This window comes from Galeopterus variegatus, unplaced genomic scaffold (genome assembly GCF_000696425.1).
Source record: "Galeopterus variegatus unplaced genomic scaffold, G_variegatus-3.0.2 Scaffold142, whole genome shotgun sequence".
Lineage (NCBI taxonomy): Eukaryota > Metazoa > Chordata > Mammalia > Dermoptera > Cynocephalidae > Galeopterus > Galeopterus variegatus.
The window spans coordinates 233,249-248,149 of NW_007726253.1; the positions used below are offsets into that span (position 1 = coordinate 233,249).

Genomic DNA, 14,901 nt, shown 5'->3' on the forward strand with positions numbered 1-14,901 from the left:
AGTGGAATGGAAAAAAAGAGCATGACCACTTCTCTTCTCAGGGGTGATTGACAGTTTTCATGGTGTCACGAATGGGGGTGTTCTTGAGGAAAATAGAGAATGGCGCTCTGATTGCCTGGGAGGTCTGAAATGGGAAAACTGGGTTAAGGAAGGATGGGGGCCTCCCCCACCTCCTGCCTTTCGTGTGTCTTGCAGGTCCTGAAGGCTGAGTAGCAGCAGGATGCCTGGCCTGCTGAATCGGATCACAGGGGCAGCCCTGCCCCTCACCGCATCTGACGTCACCTCCTTCGTCAGTGGTTATGCCCTGGGCCTGACTGCCTCCCTCACCTATGGCAACCTGGAATCCCAGCCCTTCCAGGGTAAGGACCCCTGCTGGGGATTCCCAGGGCCACCCCTTTCTCCACATTGAATCCCTGTCCTGACACTTAATAGCTGATTGACATTGGACAATTCATGTGACCTCTCTGAGTCTCAGTTTCCTCATTTGTAAAATAGGAATTCCATTTCTGCCCTGCAGGCCTCAAAGCTAATAACAAGGATGGTCAGGATTGGAGCTGAGGAGGTTTGAGCTTAGCCCAGCTGACTGTCCCAGCACCCTTTATTTTCCATGAGGCCCACATACTGGGTGGAATGGTCAGTCTCCCACTTTCTCCAGGGAGCCTCCCAGTAGGAGAGGCATCGAGAGTCAGTCACAGCCAGGAGCCCCCTGTCCTATGCATAGTTCTGGCTCCTATGACCTTGGGGAAGCCACTATCTCCCTCAAAATCAGGATGCTTCTTTCTGCCTGTCCGGACGCCAGGGGATGTGGGGAGGAGCTGATGAGGTAATGCACGAGGAAGGACAGCGCGGACCAGAAAGCAGTCTGCAATATGAATCATCAGCGTGAGCGGTTGGGTGTGGACAGACCTTTGCCCACAAGAGTCGTTTGCAAATCCAGCTCCTCTCCTTCCACTTCAGGAAGAGAATTAGAAGAAGGCTTACCAGAAGGGTGCTGTGTCGAGGTTAGTTAGGGTCAGGATTCCCTTCTCATCCGCAGTGATGGGGCCTCCCACCACCAACCTGCATGTCTTTGGGCACCCACCTGCAGTCCCACCTGTAACCATTTCAGGGCTGCCCGAGGGCCGACACTGCCTGAAAAGAACCTTCAGGAAAACTTTCTTCCCCTTAGAAATCTCCTGGGCAGAACAAATGGCCCTATTCCTCTGTTTGAGGAAATCTAGAGCGGGTGGCTTAAATCAGGACCCACCTGGGGACCCAGGAGACTAAATTACTGAACAACTTCAAGACAGTTCTCTGGCTTTCCACGTGCAAAATGAACAAGCCTCCCCACTTCATAGGTGAGGAAACTGAGGCTCAGAGGGACAGGAAATCAGGGCTTGTGGACCCAGCATTGTGCAGTTCCAGCATTAGAGGATAGATTAACCAGACCTGGATATTCCAAGCGTGGTCTGGAGCCATCAGCGTCCCTCAGAAGCCACTTAGAAATGCAGAATCTCAGGCCCCGCCCCCGACTACAGAACCTGAATCTGCATGTTAACAGGCTCCCAAGTGATCCAGGTGCTCCTGAAGTCTGGGAAGGAGTAAAATGCAGACTGTGCAGCGTGTACTATTGGGCACATGGCTGAACCAATGGGGTGAATTTTTTCGATTCTCACAAACACCCTGTGAGTTTGGCCTTGTCAACGTCTTACAGACAGGCCGTGAGGTTTAGAGAAGCTAAAGGTCTTTTCCAAGGCCACCTGGCTCAAATCACGGTGGGGTCTGGATTAGAACTCTAGTCTACTTCCTCCACAGCCCCAGCCCTCAGTGCCACAGGTGTCACACTGGTGGCCCAGGGACCAAATCCACCACATAGACATGTTTTATTAGGGTTACACAACAGGTCACAAAAAATCCAGGTTTCCTCTCTCTTTTGGAAAATCAAAAGTTCTGGCCACACCAAGCTCGCTTGCCTGCAAAGTTAGAGCTGGCTGGAACGGCGGGACAGCTGCCCCTTGTCCAGTTGTCCTGCTGCTCACATAGTGCCTGCCACTGCACTTACCCACCCAGCACCCAGAACCATGAGGTCCCAGCCTGCCAGTCTGCCGAGTCTTCTTGGCATCCTCTAAGTAGCAGTGAGTACCATCTGTCTGGCAGGCCAGAGGCTTGGGTTCCTTTCCAGGAGCAGGGTGTGCACGGTGGGGCTGGGCACCCCACGATGCTGGGCCCCACTCCGGCAGGCCTCTTCGTGTACCCACTGGATGAGTACACCACGGTGATCGGCTTTGAGGCGGTCATTGCCGACCGCGTCGTGACCGTACAGATCAAGGACAAAGCCAAGCTGGAAAGCAGCCACGTCGATGTCTCCCAGGTCCGATCCGCAACTGTCACAGGTAAGGACACCAGAAGGGCTGTGGCAGGACCTGCACCTGGAGCCACAGGTAGACTGCAAAGGCAGCCAAGGGGTAGAGTAGAGAGAGCACTGAACTAGAGTCAGGAATCCTGACATGCAATCCTGTGTGACATTGGGCCAATAATTAACTTCTCTGAACCTTGTCTTCACTGTCTGTAAAATAGTCAATTGTTCCTGTTCTTATCTCAAAAGTGTGGTGAGGATCAAAGGAGGAGAGTCAACAAAAGGGTTTTTAAGATCTCTTCGGAGAACAGAATAGCACATTATTTAAGCTCAGAAGCTGTGAAATGAGTCACTATCCTGATGCTCACAAGCAGTGTGAGCTTAGATAAGAAATTAACCTCCTCTGTAAAAGGGAATAAATAATTATACCCACCCAGTGCTCACCCAAGACAATGCACACAGAGCACTTACATCCCAGTAGATATTCAAAGCATAGCTACTGATGTCTGCTATTGAGGAAACTGAGGCTCAGAGAGGGAAAGTGACAGGCTCAAGGTCACACAGCATTAGTGGCAGAGCCAGGATTTGAACCCAGAGCAAATATCTTATGACATAAGAGATAATTACCATTGGATCTATGATAGAGATGAAGTTTGCTCACTTGTTTATTAAGATCTTCAAGAATCTTTTAATGACCAGTCGCATGTGTAAGGTACAAATTTGCCCTCACATTGTCATGATTTCTCATGGCCTTGAAGCATAGCTAAGACATGCCCAGGAGTAACCATGATGGGGGGTCAAAAATGGCTATGCAAAGAGAGGCCTTGACAATGTCAGAGAAGGAAAGAGGGGTCCAGATTGGGCACCAGTGAGGTTTTCATGGAGGGGTTGGATGGATGGGTAAGATTGGCCACGTAGGGATGAGGGAATGGGCTTTTCAGATAACAGGAAAGAGCATGAGCAAAAACATGGATCCCAGAGGTAGGAGATGCTTCAATTTTGTGCTTGGCAGGAGAGTAGAATTTGCGGGATAGAGATGTGACCCTCTGTTGGGGTTTCTTGTAGATCCAAGTCTCCCACTCCCAGCAAAGTACAGTGGAAAGTACACAGGCCTGGACTCAGAGCCATGTGGTTTCAGATCCTGGTTCAACAAGTTAGTTATTTGTTTAGTAACTTAGGCAAGTCCCACCCCCATGCTGAGCCTTGGTTTTCCCATCAGCAAAATGGGGCTACTGAATCTTATCCTACAGGAAGCTTAGAGGGGATCAGAGATAATATATGCTCAGCCCCTGACGCCAGTCTGGCACTTAGGGAACATTCTGCAAGAGGGGGTTTCCATCACCCCTCATTCCTGCACACCAGGAAAGGTAGCCTTGGATGAGGATTTGGAGCGAATCCTGTTTGTGGTCAACCTGGGGACCATTGCCCCCATGGAGAACGTCGCCATCTTCATCAGCACCTCTTCGGAGCTGCCGACGCTGCCCAGCGGGGCTGTGAGGGTCCTTCTGCCTGCTGTCTGTGCCCCGATCGTGCCCCAGTTCTGCTCCAAGAGCACTGACCCCTCCAACCAACAGGCCCAGGGGTAAGGAGGCCCTGCCCAGACCAGGGTCAGAGTCTTGGGTGGGTGGCAGCAAGTGTAGCAGGTGAGGTCCGCAGGGTGTGGGGTGGCGGAAAAGGTGAGGATCTGCTCTATGGTTGCCACCTTCTGAGTCATTTCCTCCTCTCCCACTCACTTTTAGAGCACTTAAGAATGTCCCTGAAATGCCTCTGTATTGGTACTGGCCAGATCTTCTGGGATTTGGACAGCTTGGGATCAGAATTTCAAGGGCTTATTTTTTAATTCACTCAAGAGGTATTTTCTTAGCACCTGCGATGTTCTAGACACTGGGCTGGGTGTTAAGGATAGGGAGGGAATGAAACTAACATGGTTCCTGCCCTTTTGGAACTTGGTAGAAGGACCATTATCCAACTGATAACACAGCTAATGTGTAACTAATTATTTACATACTCAAATGCATAATTATGTGAAAAGTGCAATGAAGGAGAAGTTCACTGGGCTAAGGTATAAAAGAGAGACCCCACCTGGGGGTCCTGGGGCCAGGCCAGGCTCCTCTGAGAGCTGAGCAATGAGGAGGATGTAGGCACAGAGAGAAGCATGCCTGTGTGGAGAACAGCAGGGGCAAAGGCCCTGGGGTAGCAAGGACAGGGCCCCAGAGAGAAACTCAAGTGCGGGTGGCATGCGATGAGGCCGCAGAGGCACAGGACACTCTGTGGCCCTGGCAAAGATTTTGGGCTTCTCCCCCTAGCAACAAGGAGCCATTAAAAGGGTTTTCAGCAGGGCAGGGAGGGGAATCCAACAGGTCTAGTAGCCAGACAGTTTCTCTGCACTCCCCTGGTGGAGAAGGAGGAGAAAGGAGATGGGTCTCAGCCTGAGGCACCCACAGCTGAGTCTATTTTCTACCCAAGAGCTACAGGGGACAGAGGAGACAAGGTGGGGTGAGTGCTTTTTTAACTAGAATAGACAGGGATTAGGCAACATCCATGGCCTGACCTGAATGCAGGGAGCAAGCCATGGAAATATCCTGGAGGAAGAACATTTCAGGAAGAGAGAGTAGTAAGTGCAAAGGCCCTGAGGCAGCAACAGGCTTGGTGTGTTTGAGCAGCAGCAGAAAAACTAGCATGGCTACAGCAGAGGGAGATGACTCATATGGCTATAGCAGAATGGGAGAGGAAAGGAGCAGAGGTCAGAGAGGTGGCAAGGAGTCAGATCATGTAGGGTCTTGAAGGCCAGCATGAGGACAGGTAGCACAACAGAGAAGCCGGTGGCACAAGCCAGTCTATACCAGGGAACACCAGCCTGTGTGTTGTCTTGACAAGTCCTGCCATTGGCTACAAGCCTTGTGCGTTTCGAGGTGGGGCCTAGCTGGGACATTCAGGACCTAGGTAGATCAGGGAACAAGAGGCTCGGGAGGCCCTGATGCCCCTGAACGGGCCCTGGTAAGCTTATGCCCGCCCATTCTAGCAGGCAAAGTTAGTAGTGGCACTCTTGGGTAAAACTTGTGTCAAATCCCAAGGAACCTCAAAATTGCTTAGACAGAGGGACACAAGAAAGAATAAGAAAAACAGACGATACCAGTTGTTAGTGAGGACACAGGAGAAGGGAACCCTCTCTCACAGCTGATGGAAGTGGGAACTGGAACAGCCAGCCTGGAGAGCATCCAGCGATGCTCGGCATGTGCTCTTGACCCAGGGATCCCAGAGAAATTCTTTCACAAGTCCAAAGGGAACAGGGACAAAGATATTCCTGGTGGTGGTATTTGCAGATGCAGGAAGGTGGGGGCAGGAACACATAGTACAATGTAGTGGATGTCCCCAAGGGACACATGTTAGCCACGAGGACCTTGGTTTACAGCCACCTGGACAGAGCTTAAAAATACAGTGTGGAGTGAAAAAAAGTAAGAGATTGAATGAGATTCATAGCATAAGGCAATCGTCAGTTTAAAACAAAGTCATACACAAGTGCCACCGCATACTTTACAAGAATATGGACATATATCAAAGACCTTAGAGGGGGTGCCTATGGGGTTGGGGGGGACAGAAGAGCATCAGAGATGGGGTGGGGAAGCACAAAGAAAAAGGGCCCAGAAACTGGAGCATTCAGCAGGCGACAGACCATAGCTGAGTAGCCACTCACGGAGTCCTCCAGACAACTGTATAACTATTGTTCCCTTGAATGGATGAGAAAACAACACTTAGAGGAGAAGTGACTTTTCCAAGGGTTCCCAGGTCACAGAGACAGAGCAGGGATTCAAGAGGTGTTGTGGCATAGTGCAGACCCTGTCTTCATGGAGCCAGGCAGACGCGGGCCAGGATGCCAGCTCTGCCAAGTCCTAGTTGTGGGAACGTGGGCTGCTCACCTCCTCTCGGAGCTGCAGTGAGAACGATGTCAGCTGATTATCTAGAGCCCTCTACCTGGTTCCTGGCCTTTGCAGGTGTTTCCAGGGGAGCTGCACCTTACGTCTGAATTCAGGCTCCTTCTGGGGTCAGTTGAGTGGGAGAGGAAGGGTCTGGGGGTGGGAGACAACCCCTCAGCCCCCTCAGCGGGCCGGGCTGCTGGGAAGTCACCGTCCTCTCCTTGTCTCCTCACGCTGGCCCTGCCTCTGCCCTGGCTGAGCCTCCTCCTCCCCTCGGCTCCTCCCTAGCAAGGACAGACATTGCTTTGGTGCCCAGGCCCTGGACTCCTGGAACAAGTTGTGCCTGGCGACTCTCCTGGACACTGATGTGTCCAACCCCATGGAGTATGACTTCAACTTCCAGCTGGAGATCCGTGGGCCGTGTCTGCTCGCAGGTAAGAGGGAGCTGCCAGACTAGTGGGGACCAAAAGAGGCCCCAGGGTGGGAGAGCTTCAGGCTAGAAGCCACCAGGAATAGAAAGGAAGAGCAGGGCAGGGGAGCCAAGCGGTCTAGACAGAAGACAAACCGAAGCACACAGAGCTTTATGGACTCCCGCTCCCCATTCCCCCATAAGCAGCCCAAAGTGGAGCCCTCCCCGGACAGCTTTCACGGCCACCCACCCCCACCCCACTGGCTTCCTCGGGGAGATGTCCATTGGGGAATGGCGGTTCTTGGTTCTCTCGCAGAGGCCAGAGCTGCTTCCCCGTTCTCGCCTGGGGAGCTTTCAAACGTACCTCAGCCTAGATCTCACCCCCAGAGATTCCGGGGTGTGTCCTGGGTATGGGAAAATTTGAAAGCTGCCCAAGTGATTCTAACGAGCAGCCAGAGTTGAGAACCATTGCTCTGATGGTCCTTCTCACCAACCACGCGGGGCTTTGAGAGGACACGAGGACGTTGTTTCTGGTCAGCAAGTGTTCTCTTAGAGCAATGTTGCATTGGATCGAGCGTTGAGCTCTGTCTGTCTGCTTGGCGACAAGCTGGGGCTTTCTGTGCCCTATAAGGAAGCAATTTCCTCTGTCCCCTACTGGGCAGGAAGAGCCATTAGACGCTATCTTTCTAATATCACATTTTGCAGATGGGGAAATTAAGGAGGCCTGTCCCTGGTCACATAGCAGGTTAGAAGACCCTAGTGGAGCCGGCATGGCAGTTATCTCTGGCCTGGGTCTCAGTGTCCCCACTGAGCTCCTATCTCTCCCGAGGTTTCTGAGCCCATCCCCCATGCCTTTCTGTGCCACTCAGGGGTGGAGAGTCCCACCCACGAGATCCGCGCTGATGCTGCCCCATCTGCCTGCTCGGCCAAGAGCATCACCATCACCCTGGCCAACAAGCACACCTTCGACCGGTCTGTGGAGATCCTCATCCACCCCAGTGGTACAGTGCCCCATGGGGACCCCTGCGCTGCCTCTGGGAGGGAGGAGGTATTGATCCTGTGGGGACAGACACATGGCTTCCTGCCCAGCGACTAGGTAGGGCAAGGGTAGGGGGTGTGTGGCAGAGGAGAGAAGACCAACTACCTGCCTCCACGGAGACTTGGCTCTAGCCGGTGGAATCAAGTGTCTCCTGCCCTGATTCAAGCTCCAGAGGTCCAAGGTCTCATCCGCCCATTGGGGCACTTTGCCCCCAGGCCAGCTGAGCAGAGGATCTTTGAAACCCTAAGCTCAGTGAGACCCTGACAGTTCTGTACTCTCAAGGAGCAGCTCTTTTATCTCCTCAAGAATTCACAGAATGTCAAGACCTGGGAAGATCAGAGAGTCATTTAGCCCTGTCCCACTCTCATTTTACAGATGGATAAACTGAGGCCCAGAGAGGGGCAGTGAGTCACCCATGGCCCACACGGCTGCAGGCAGCCAGGGATTCCACCCCCCTCTTCCAGTTGGGAGTCCCCCTCTGTGAAGATCTTGCCCCTAAACCAAGGCCCCTGGCCTCCCCCTCACACAGTACACATGTGCTGAGAGTTGATCTCACCTCTGCAGAGCCCCACATGCCACATGTCCTGATGGAAAAAGGGGACATGACCTTGGGAGAGTTTGACCAGCACTTGAAGGGAAGAACAGATTTCATTAAAGGGACGAAGAAGGACCACAGTGCAGAGCGGAAGGTGAGGGCAACTAAAGGAAGGGTCCAATGGGGCAGAGCTGGTGGCATTGGAAACTGGGTCTTCACCGAGCCCGAGGTGGAGGAGGTGACCTGCCTGAGGCCACCAAGCAAACTGGTGTCAGAGGCTGGACAGGAAGTGTTCCCTTCAGTGGGTGGGGCACCGCAGGACAGATGGAAAATGGACCCCCAGAGGCGGTAGTCACCCCAGCTCTGTCTTCCCACCTCCTGCCAGGTCACCTTCTCTTAGTACCTCCAAGGGGCCTAAGCCAGGCAAAATTCATAGCTAGTGGCAGAAACAGCCTTGGCCTTCTCCAGGCTGCTCCGCCCTTCAGGGGCACTCATTACCATATCGTCCTGGTTTATTTCTTTCATGGTCCCCATCCCTCTCCAAACTGATCTTGCTCATTTGTTTATTTCTTGTTTGTCTCCCTGTTCTAGAATATTCTTAGGTTTGGGAATGATGGCATACCTCTTTTTATTGTCCTCCTTTTTTAGATGAGACAACTGAAGTTTCTAGATAACTAGTGAGCTGGAGGAAGGGGGAGATTGTTATCTGGGGAGTTAGATTTGGTGACAACAAGGCTGAGGAATGAGAATCGATCATGTGGGGGCAGCAGGGCTGGACTGAACAGCCCCTTCCATTCCCTGCTGGCCTAGCTGGCCCAGGGGGATGATGAGGGGACAAATGGACAGAAAGTATGGCTGGCTTTCTGCTCGAGTTGTCCCCATTGTTAGAGGCCCCACTGGAAGCAGCTGCTGGTGGGAGCAGGAAGGATGGCGAAGAGAAAGCATACGTGGCTCAATGCCCATCCTGTCATCCCCATGTTTAGAGACCCCACCGGAAACACCCACCTTCCCGGAGGTGCCCCCTCACCCAGATGAGTCAGTTGAGAGAAGGAGCTGGAGCCAGATTCTGAGTGGGGAATGGCAATGTCAGGGGTGCCACCAAGCTCTGAGAGCTGCGGCGTGTGGGGGGCGGCAGGGCGGGCGATGGGGCTCCCAGACCTGAGGCCGGTTGCCCTGCCTGCCAAGCCTTAAATCAATCAGCTCTGGGACTGCCGAAGCAAACGAGAATTAATTTACCACCTTGGGGTGGTGATGCAAATAGCCTGTATTCTTGTGAGCTCCAGGGATGGCGGTGATCAGCCCATGGCTGCTAAGAAGTGATGAGTCTATTGTAATTGGATAATGGCAGCTTGAGGAGACATTAGAGAATCCTGAGCCAGGGCACCCCACCCCCATCCCTCTGAAAGGAAGAAGTCAGCTTTCTGGAGGTGGCTTCTCTCACTGGCAGATGTGGCTGTTGCCGCCTTGGACTCTGTCATCAAAAGACCCAGTCTGGGCAGTGGCCTTTGGCAAAGGGGCTCTATGTAGGAAGGAGAGCAAGATCCCTCACAGGGAAGTAGATGGTCGGGGGCATCCGGAGGGCAAGTACCAATCAGGCAGAGTAGGTGGGACAAGCTGTCAAAAGCTGTGATTTAGCCAAGAGAGGGCAAATGACACAGAGGGAGACACCATGTACAAGAGGCAGAGATGCAGAGAGAAACAGAGACAAATCGAGGCAGAGACTGAAAGAAAAAAACCAATGTACACACAGGTCAGTGGTAGACAAAAAAGAGCCACACAGATTTATTCTCTCACTCATTCATTCCACAAACATTAAGTGCCCGATAGATGTCAGGCTCCGGTCTAGGCACTGGGCGGACAACACTGAAAATGGCACATCCCTCGTCCTCTTGGAGCTTATGTTCTAGAATGGGGAGACAGACAAAAAGTAAACAAACGAGCATCACCAGTGCGGACGGGTATGGGGACCATGAAAGACATAAAACAGGAAGATGTGACAATGAGTGACAGGCACTGGGTGCCCTTTATAGCAAAAGCCTGTCTGAGAATGGGACCTGGAGGACGGTGAAGAGCCCGCCGAGAGGGGAGCGGGCAGAGAGGGCGCAGCACGTGTGGAGAAGTGGAAGCAGAAAACAGAAAGAAGTTGCTGCGGCTGCAGTGCAGAGAGCGGAGCAGGTAGAGATGAGGTGGACAGGGACGCAGGGGTCAGGCCGTGCAGGGCTTCATAAGCCATGTGTAGAAGCCGCGCTGGAGCTGGAGCAAGAGAATGGCAAGAATCATCACTCTGGCTGCTCCATGCAGAATGGACCACGGGGGGGGAACCGTGGGAGAAAGAGGCTGGGAAGAGGCCATTGCAAATGTCCAGCAAGAGAGGGGTGGCAGCAATGGAGACAGAGAAGAGGATGAGTTGGGGGAGTATTTTAGCCGTAGGATTGACCATCCTATGCTGAAGGATGAGATGTGCGGGGTGGGGAGAGAGAGGAATCAGGGATCACTGCTGGGTCTTTGGTTTGAGCAGCTGGGTGGGTGGCGTCGTCATCTATCCAGATGGGGAAGGAACCCAGATAGACAGAAACTGAGAAACAGACACAGAGAGATGCAGGCACACATGGAGACAGCCAGATAAGGAGACAGAGAGAGAGCAAGCCGGGGTGGAGGGAGAGAAAGCAGAGGGAGGACGGAGGGAATGAGATTCTGTATGGAGCGACGGGAGAGTCGGGAAGGAGGTCGTGCAGCAGTATGTGGCCTCAGGGCCAGCCATGAGGCCACATAAAAAGATAAAGAACTGAGCGCTGTCCCTCCTTTCATGTTTCCTGATGCATCTCTGTACCAGGCTCTCTGTCAATTTGGGAAGTGCGAGGGAGACTAAGGCATGATTTGCTTTCATGTCGTGTACAAGCTAGAGGGGAGACGGGGATGAGAGCACAAAACTGCATTCAGTGTGAGAAGTGCCTGGGCCCCCCAGGCAAATACCATCAGCAGTGATGGCAATGGGTGGCAACTGTCCAGAGACAATTACTCTCTGCCAGGCAGCAGTCCCACAAGCGTGCCATTTAATCCATACAGCCACTCAGTGAGGCAGTGCTCTCATCCTCATTTCACAGATGAGAAAACTAAATAATTAAGTCCACCTGGAAGATCAGGGCAGGCTTTCCAAACAGGTAAAATTTGAAAAATGAGTAGGTATATATCAGGGGGAGGAAATCACTATACCAAGGAAACCAGGTTCACAGCCAAGATGAGCCAGAGAGCCACTTACACACGGAGTGTAAAAGCGAGAGACCCTTATGCAACCGAGGGCCTCCCGTCTATGCACTAGCTCAGTGCATCCTCATAACCGCCCTGAGAAGGGGACGTTATTCACCCCAATTTACAAATGAGGAGACAGACCCAGAGGAGGGACTTGCCCAAAATCACACAGTTGCATAAAGACAGAGCCAGGATTCAAACCAAGTCTTTTTGCTTGCAAAGTCCATGCTTGCTGTCACAATCTGTGAATGTCTAGCAGACAGAGGAGCCAAGTGCAGCCAACCTGGAAGTCTTTTGTGCAGAGTATGAGTGAGATCTTGACAACATTTGGTGAGTGATGGGGACCAGCATGAGTCCCAGGAGTATCTCTGGACCCCTTGATTGCCCAAGTCAGAGAGTTTTCCTTTCTCCTCCAGACAGAAATCATCCGGAAACGCCTCCACAAAGACATCCCCCACCATTCTGTCATCATGCTCAATTTTTGTCCTGACCTCCAGTCCGTGCAGCCAAACCTGAGAAAGACCCGCAGGGAGTTCATCTTCCTCGTGGACAGGAGCAGCAGCATGAGTGGCACCAGTATCCACCAAGTCAAGGTACCAGCTAAGAGGACCCCTTCCCTGGGTCCAGGTCTCCAGGGTAAATCAGCTGTGCTCCCCCAACCTGGCTTCCTAACCTGGCTTCCTCAGCACTTTCTGTTCCAAAAAACAACTTTTTTTTTTTTAGCAGTTCAAACGGAGACTCCCAAACTCAATTTGCTTCCAATATAAAACCCTGAAGTGGTACGAGCAGAACTTTTCTATTTGCAAGGGGTGAAGCCATTGATAGCTGTCCTTCAAGTTCTACAAACTTTTGTCGTGTGCCTGTTCTGGCTAACACACCGCACTAGGTTCTGAGTGGAGAGGGGTACAGAGAAGAGAGGAAGGAAACTGACATTTGCCCAGGGTCTGCTGTGTGTCAGAAACTGCGCTAGCTACTGAATGCACACATTGGTGTTTAATCCAGACCACAATCCTAGAGGATTGTGACCATTGTCACCATTTTCCAAATGGAAAAACTGATCCTGAGAGTTTCAGCCATTTACCCAAGGTCACAAAGCTGGTGTGGTCTAAGATTTAAACCCATGTCTATCTGACTATTCCCACCACCCAACATCAGAGATTCATTGGACATGTCTTGTGCCATCCAAGAATGTGTAGAATCCAGTAGAAAAGATTTGGTTCCTCTTTTCTTTTTTTTTTTTCAAATGCCTGATATGTGCAAAGCCCTGTGGTTGGCCATCTGCAAAAATAGCAAGATGTAAACACGGCTTCTGCCCTCCAGGAACTTACAGTCAAGTGAGGGCACAGACCTGCTAGCCAATCAGAGTGCCTGAGCGCTCCATGCAGGGTGGAAGAAAGAGTGATAGAACCACCCAGCCCCCTCCACCAACTATCCAGAAGAGCTTCATCCCCCTTGGGAGATGATTTGTCTTGATTATTTCATTATTCAACTTTCCCTTGTATTTTTAGTTGTGCAGATATCCTGCCTCCTCCTCTGGATTTATAAACTCATTAGGAGGAAAAAAACAGATCTTTCTCATCTGTCTCTCCCCATGGGGCCTAGCTATGTGTTTATGCATAAAAGGCCCTCAGTCTGTTTATTGAACTGGGGGAAAGGATCATAGTTCAGGAGAGCAAGGGATGAGGGAGCAAGAAGAGAGTGGGACTCCCATCCCTTCCCCTAGTTTGTCCCTGGAGCAAGCTCTTGTTTCCACGGCAACAGGCTTAGCAAGGAGAGGAGGGGTTAGGTGGGATCTGTGATGCCAGCTATCTCCTCGGGCTTGCTCTGACTGGGTTTTGTCTTGAAGTAGGACAGAGAAATTGTATATGAGACCAGCCAGTCTTGGTCTTGGGTTCCTGTTTGAGGCCTCTTGACACTGGGATGCAGGACTGCTTGGAACCTTCTCCCCACCCCTGCTCACCATCGAAGGCAAGAATTGGGGTGGGGAGCTGTCCGCGGTGCTGGGGTGCTGAAGCACACTCCAAGCCTATATGGTCATCTGTATTCCATTCCACAGCCATATCAATTTGTAAGACGTCTCCTCAGTTACTTCCAGAGCATCATGGAATTGTAAAGCTAAAACATCCCTAAGGGAGCATTTAATTCATTTTCCCCTTGTTTTCCAGGTAAAGAAACTGAATCCCTAAGAGTCTAAGTGCTTTTCCCAACATCACAGGGCTAGTGAAGGAGCCTGAGCCATCTATATCTTGGTTCTGTGCTCATTTTCTTTACATTGTTTATGGGGAATTATACATACACTTCCACAAAAAAAAAAGACACTTCTCTTTTGATTATGTCATTTCTGCTACCTGGCATCATGGAAGGAGCAGTTCCTGAGTTCCAGGATTGATTCTGTCACTGACTTGTTACATGACTTTTGAGATTCTGATTCTCAGCTCTGGGCTTCATTTGTTCTTTCTGTAAAATGAGAAGGAAAGATTGATCCAGGGAGGGAAAACATATGTCACAACCTCGGTTCTCCTCCCCCAAGTCCAGGCAGACATCAATGATTGATCATAACATTATTTTTTCCTGCTTAGACTCAGTCTCTATGTCCTTCTCATCCCAGTGTTCCAGACCATTGCTACCAGTGAAATGGAGTTGGTTTATAAGTGGAAATCCACTTCTTAAGTGAAAGATCTTTCCAACCTTTGCATTCCATAATTCTCTGACAATAACTTTTTCTGGCTCACCTTTCAGTCCCCTTTCCCTTTGGAGTCTCTTTTGCTTTTCTCTAGTTCAACTCACTGAGCTCAAGGTCACCCCTTTATAAATGGCTTTGCATTGGTGTGATCTATTCTGATAAACACAACCCTTTTAGAGAAAGGCACAAAAATTACTCTGGCCACACACCCCTTTCCCCACTGATAATGAGGGTACTGGGAGGTTGCTTGGGTCATTAATTATGGCCCACTGGGTTGGTTTTAGGAAAAACTAGGCTTAGGGAGGAGGGAGAGAATAGAAATCCAAATAGCCCATGCCAAAGGGGAGAGTTCAGCCAATTTAATTTCCTGCAGCTGGTCTCATTCTCGGCTGCCACTTGCTGCCAAAAACATGGTTTAAAAATTCTAATAGGTATGAGCAGAGACAATCTGCATGGATCAGCAGTGTCTCCTGCTAGCAGAAATATGCATTAGTGGCCAATGGAAAAATAAGAAGATATTGACTTCTTTTATAGAGACACAAAATGTATTGACACAGTCAATGAAAAGAGACAGAGAGAACACTGATGTTAATGTTTAATGTTAACGAATGCAGGGCTGGCCCGGTGGTGCACTGCTACAGTGCGCCACTTGGGAGCGCGGCGGCGCTCCCGCCGAGGGTTCGGATCCCACATACAGACCGGCCGCTCACTGGCTGAGCGAGGTGCGGGAGCAACAC

General features: G+C 51.2%; 1 protein-coding gene across 1 annotated transcript in view; it reads left to right on the top strand.

Annotated features, from left to right (window-relative positions):
- The first annotated feature begins 220 nt into the window (after positions 1-220).
- VWA5B1 (von Willebrand factor A domain containing 5B1) overlaps positions 221-14,901 on the top strand; it is a 37,128-nt gene continuing 22,447 nt past the window's right edge. The window contains exons 1-7 of the mRNA XM_008590598.1: positions 221-359; positions 2,220-2,372; positions 3,647-3,917; positions 6,538-6,683; positions 7,528-7,659; positions 8,262-8,386; positions 11,898-12,074. Of these exons, the coding sequence (XP_008588820.1) occupies positions 221-359; positions 2,220-2,372; positions 3,647-3,917; positions 6,538-6,683; positions 7,528-7,659; positions 8,262-8,386; positions 11,898-12,074 (1,143 nt within the window). The remainder of the gene's footprint in view (positions 360-2,219; positions 2,373-3,646; positions 3,918-6,537; positions 6,684-7,527; positions 7,660-8,261; positions 8,387-11,897; positions 12,075-14,901) is intronic.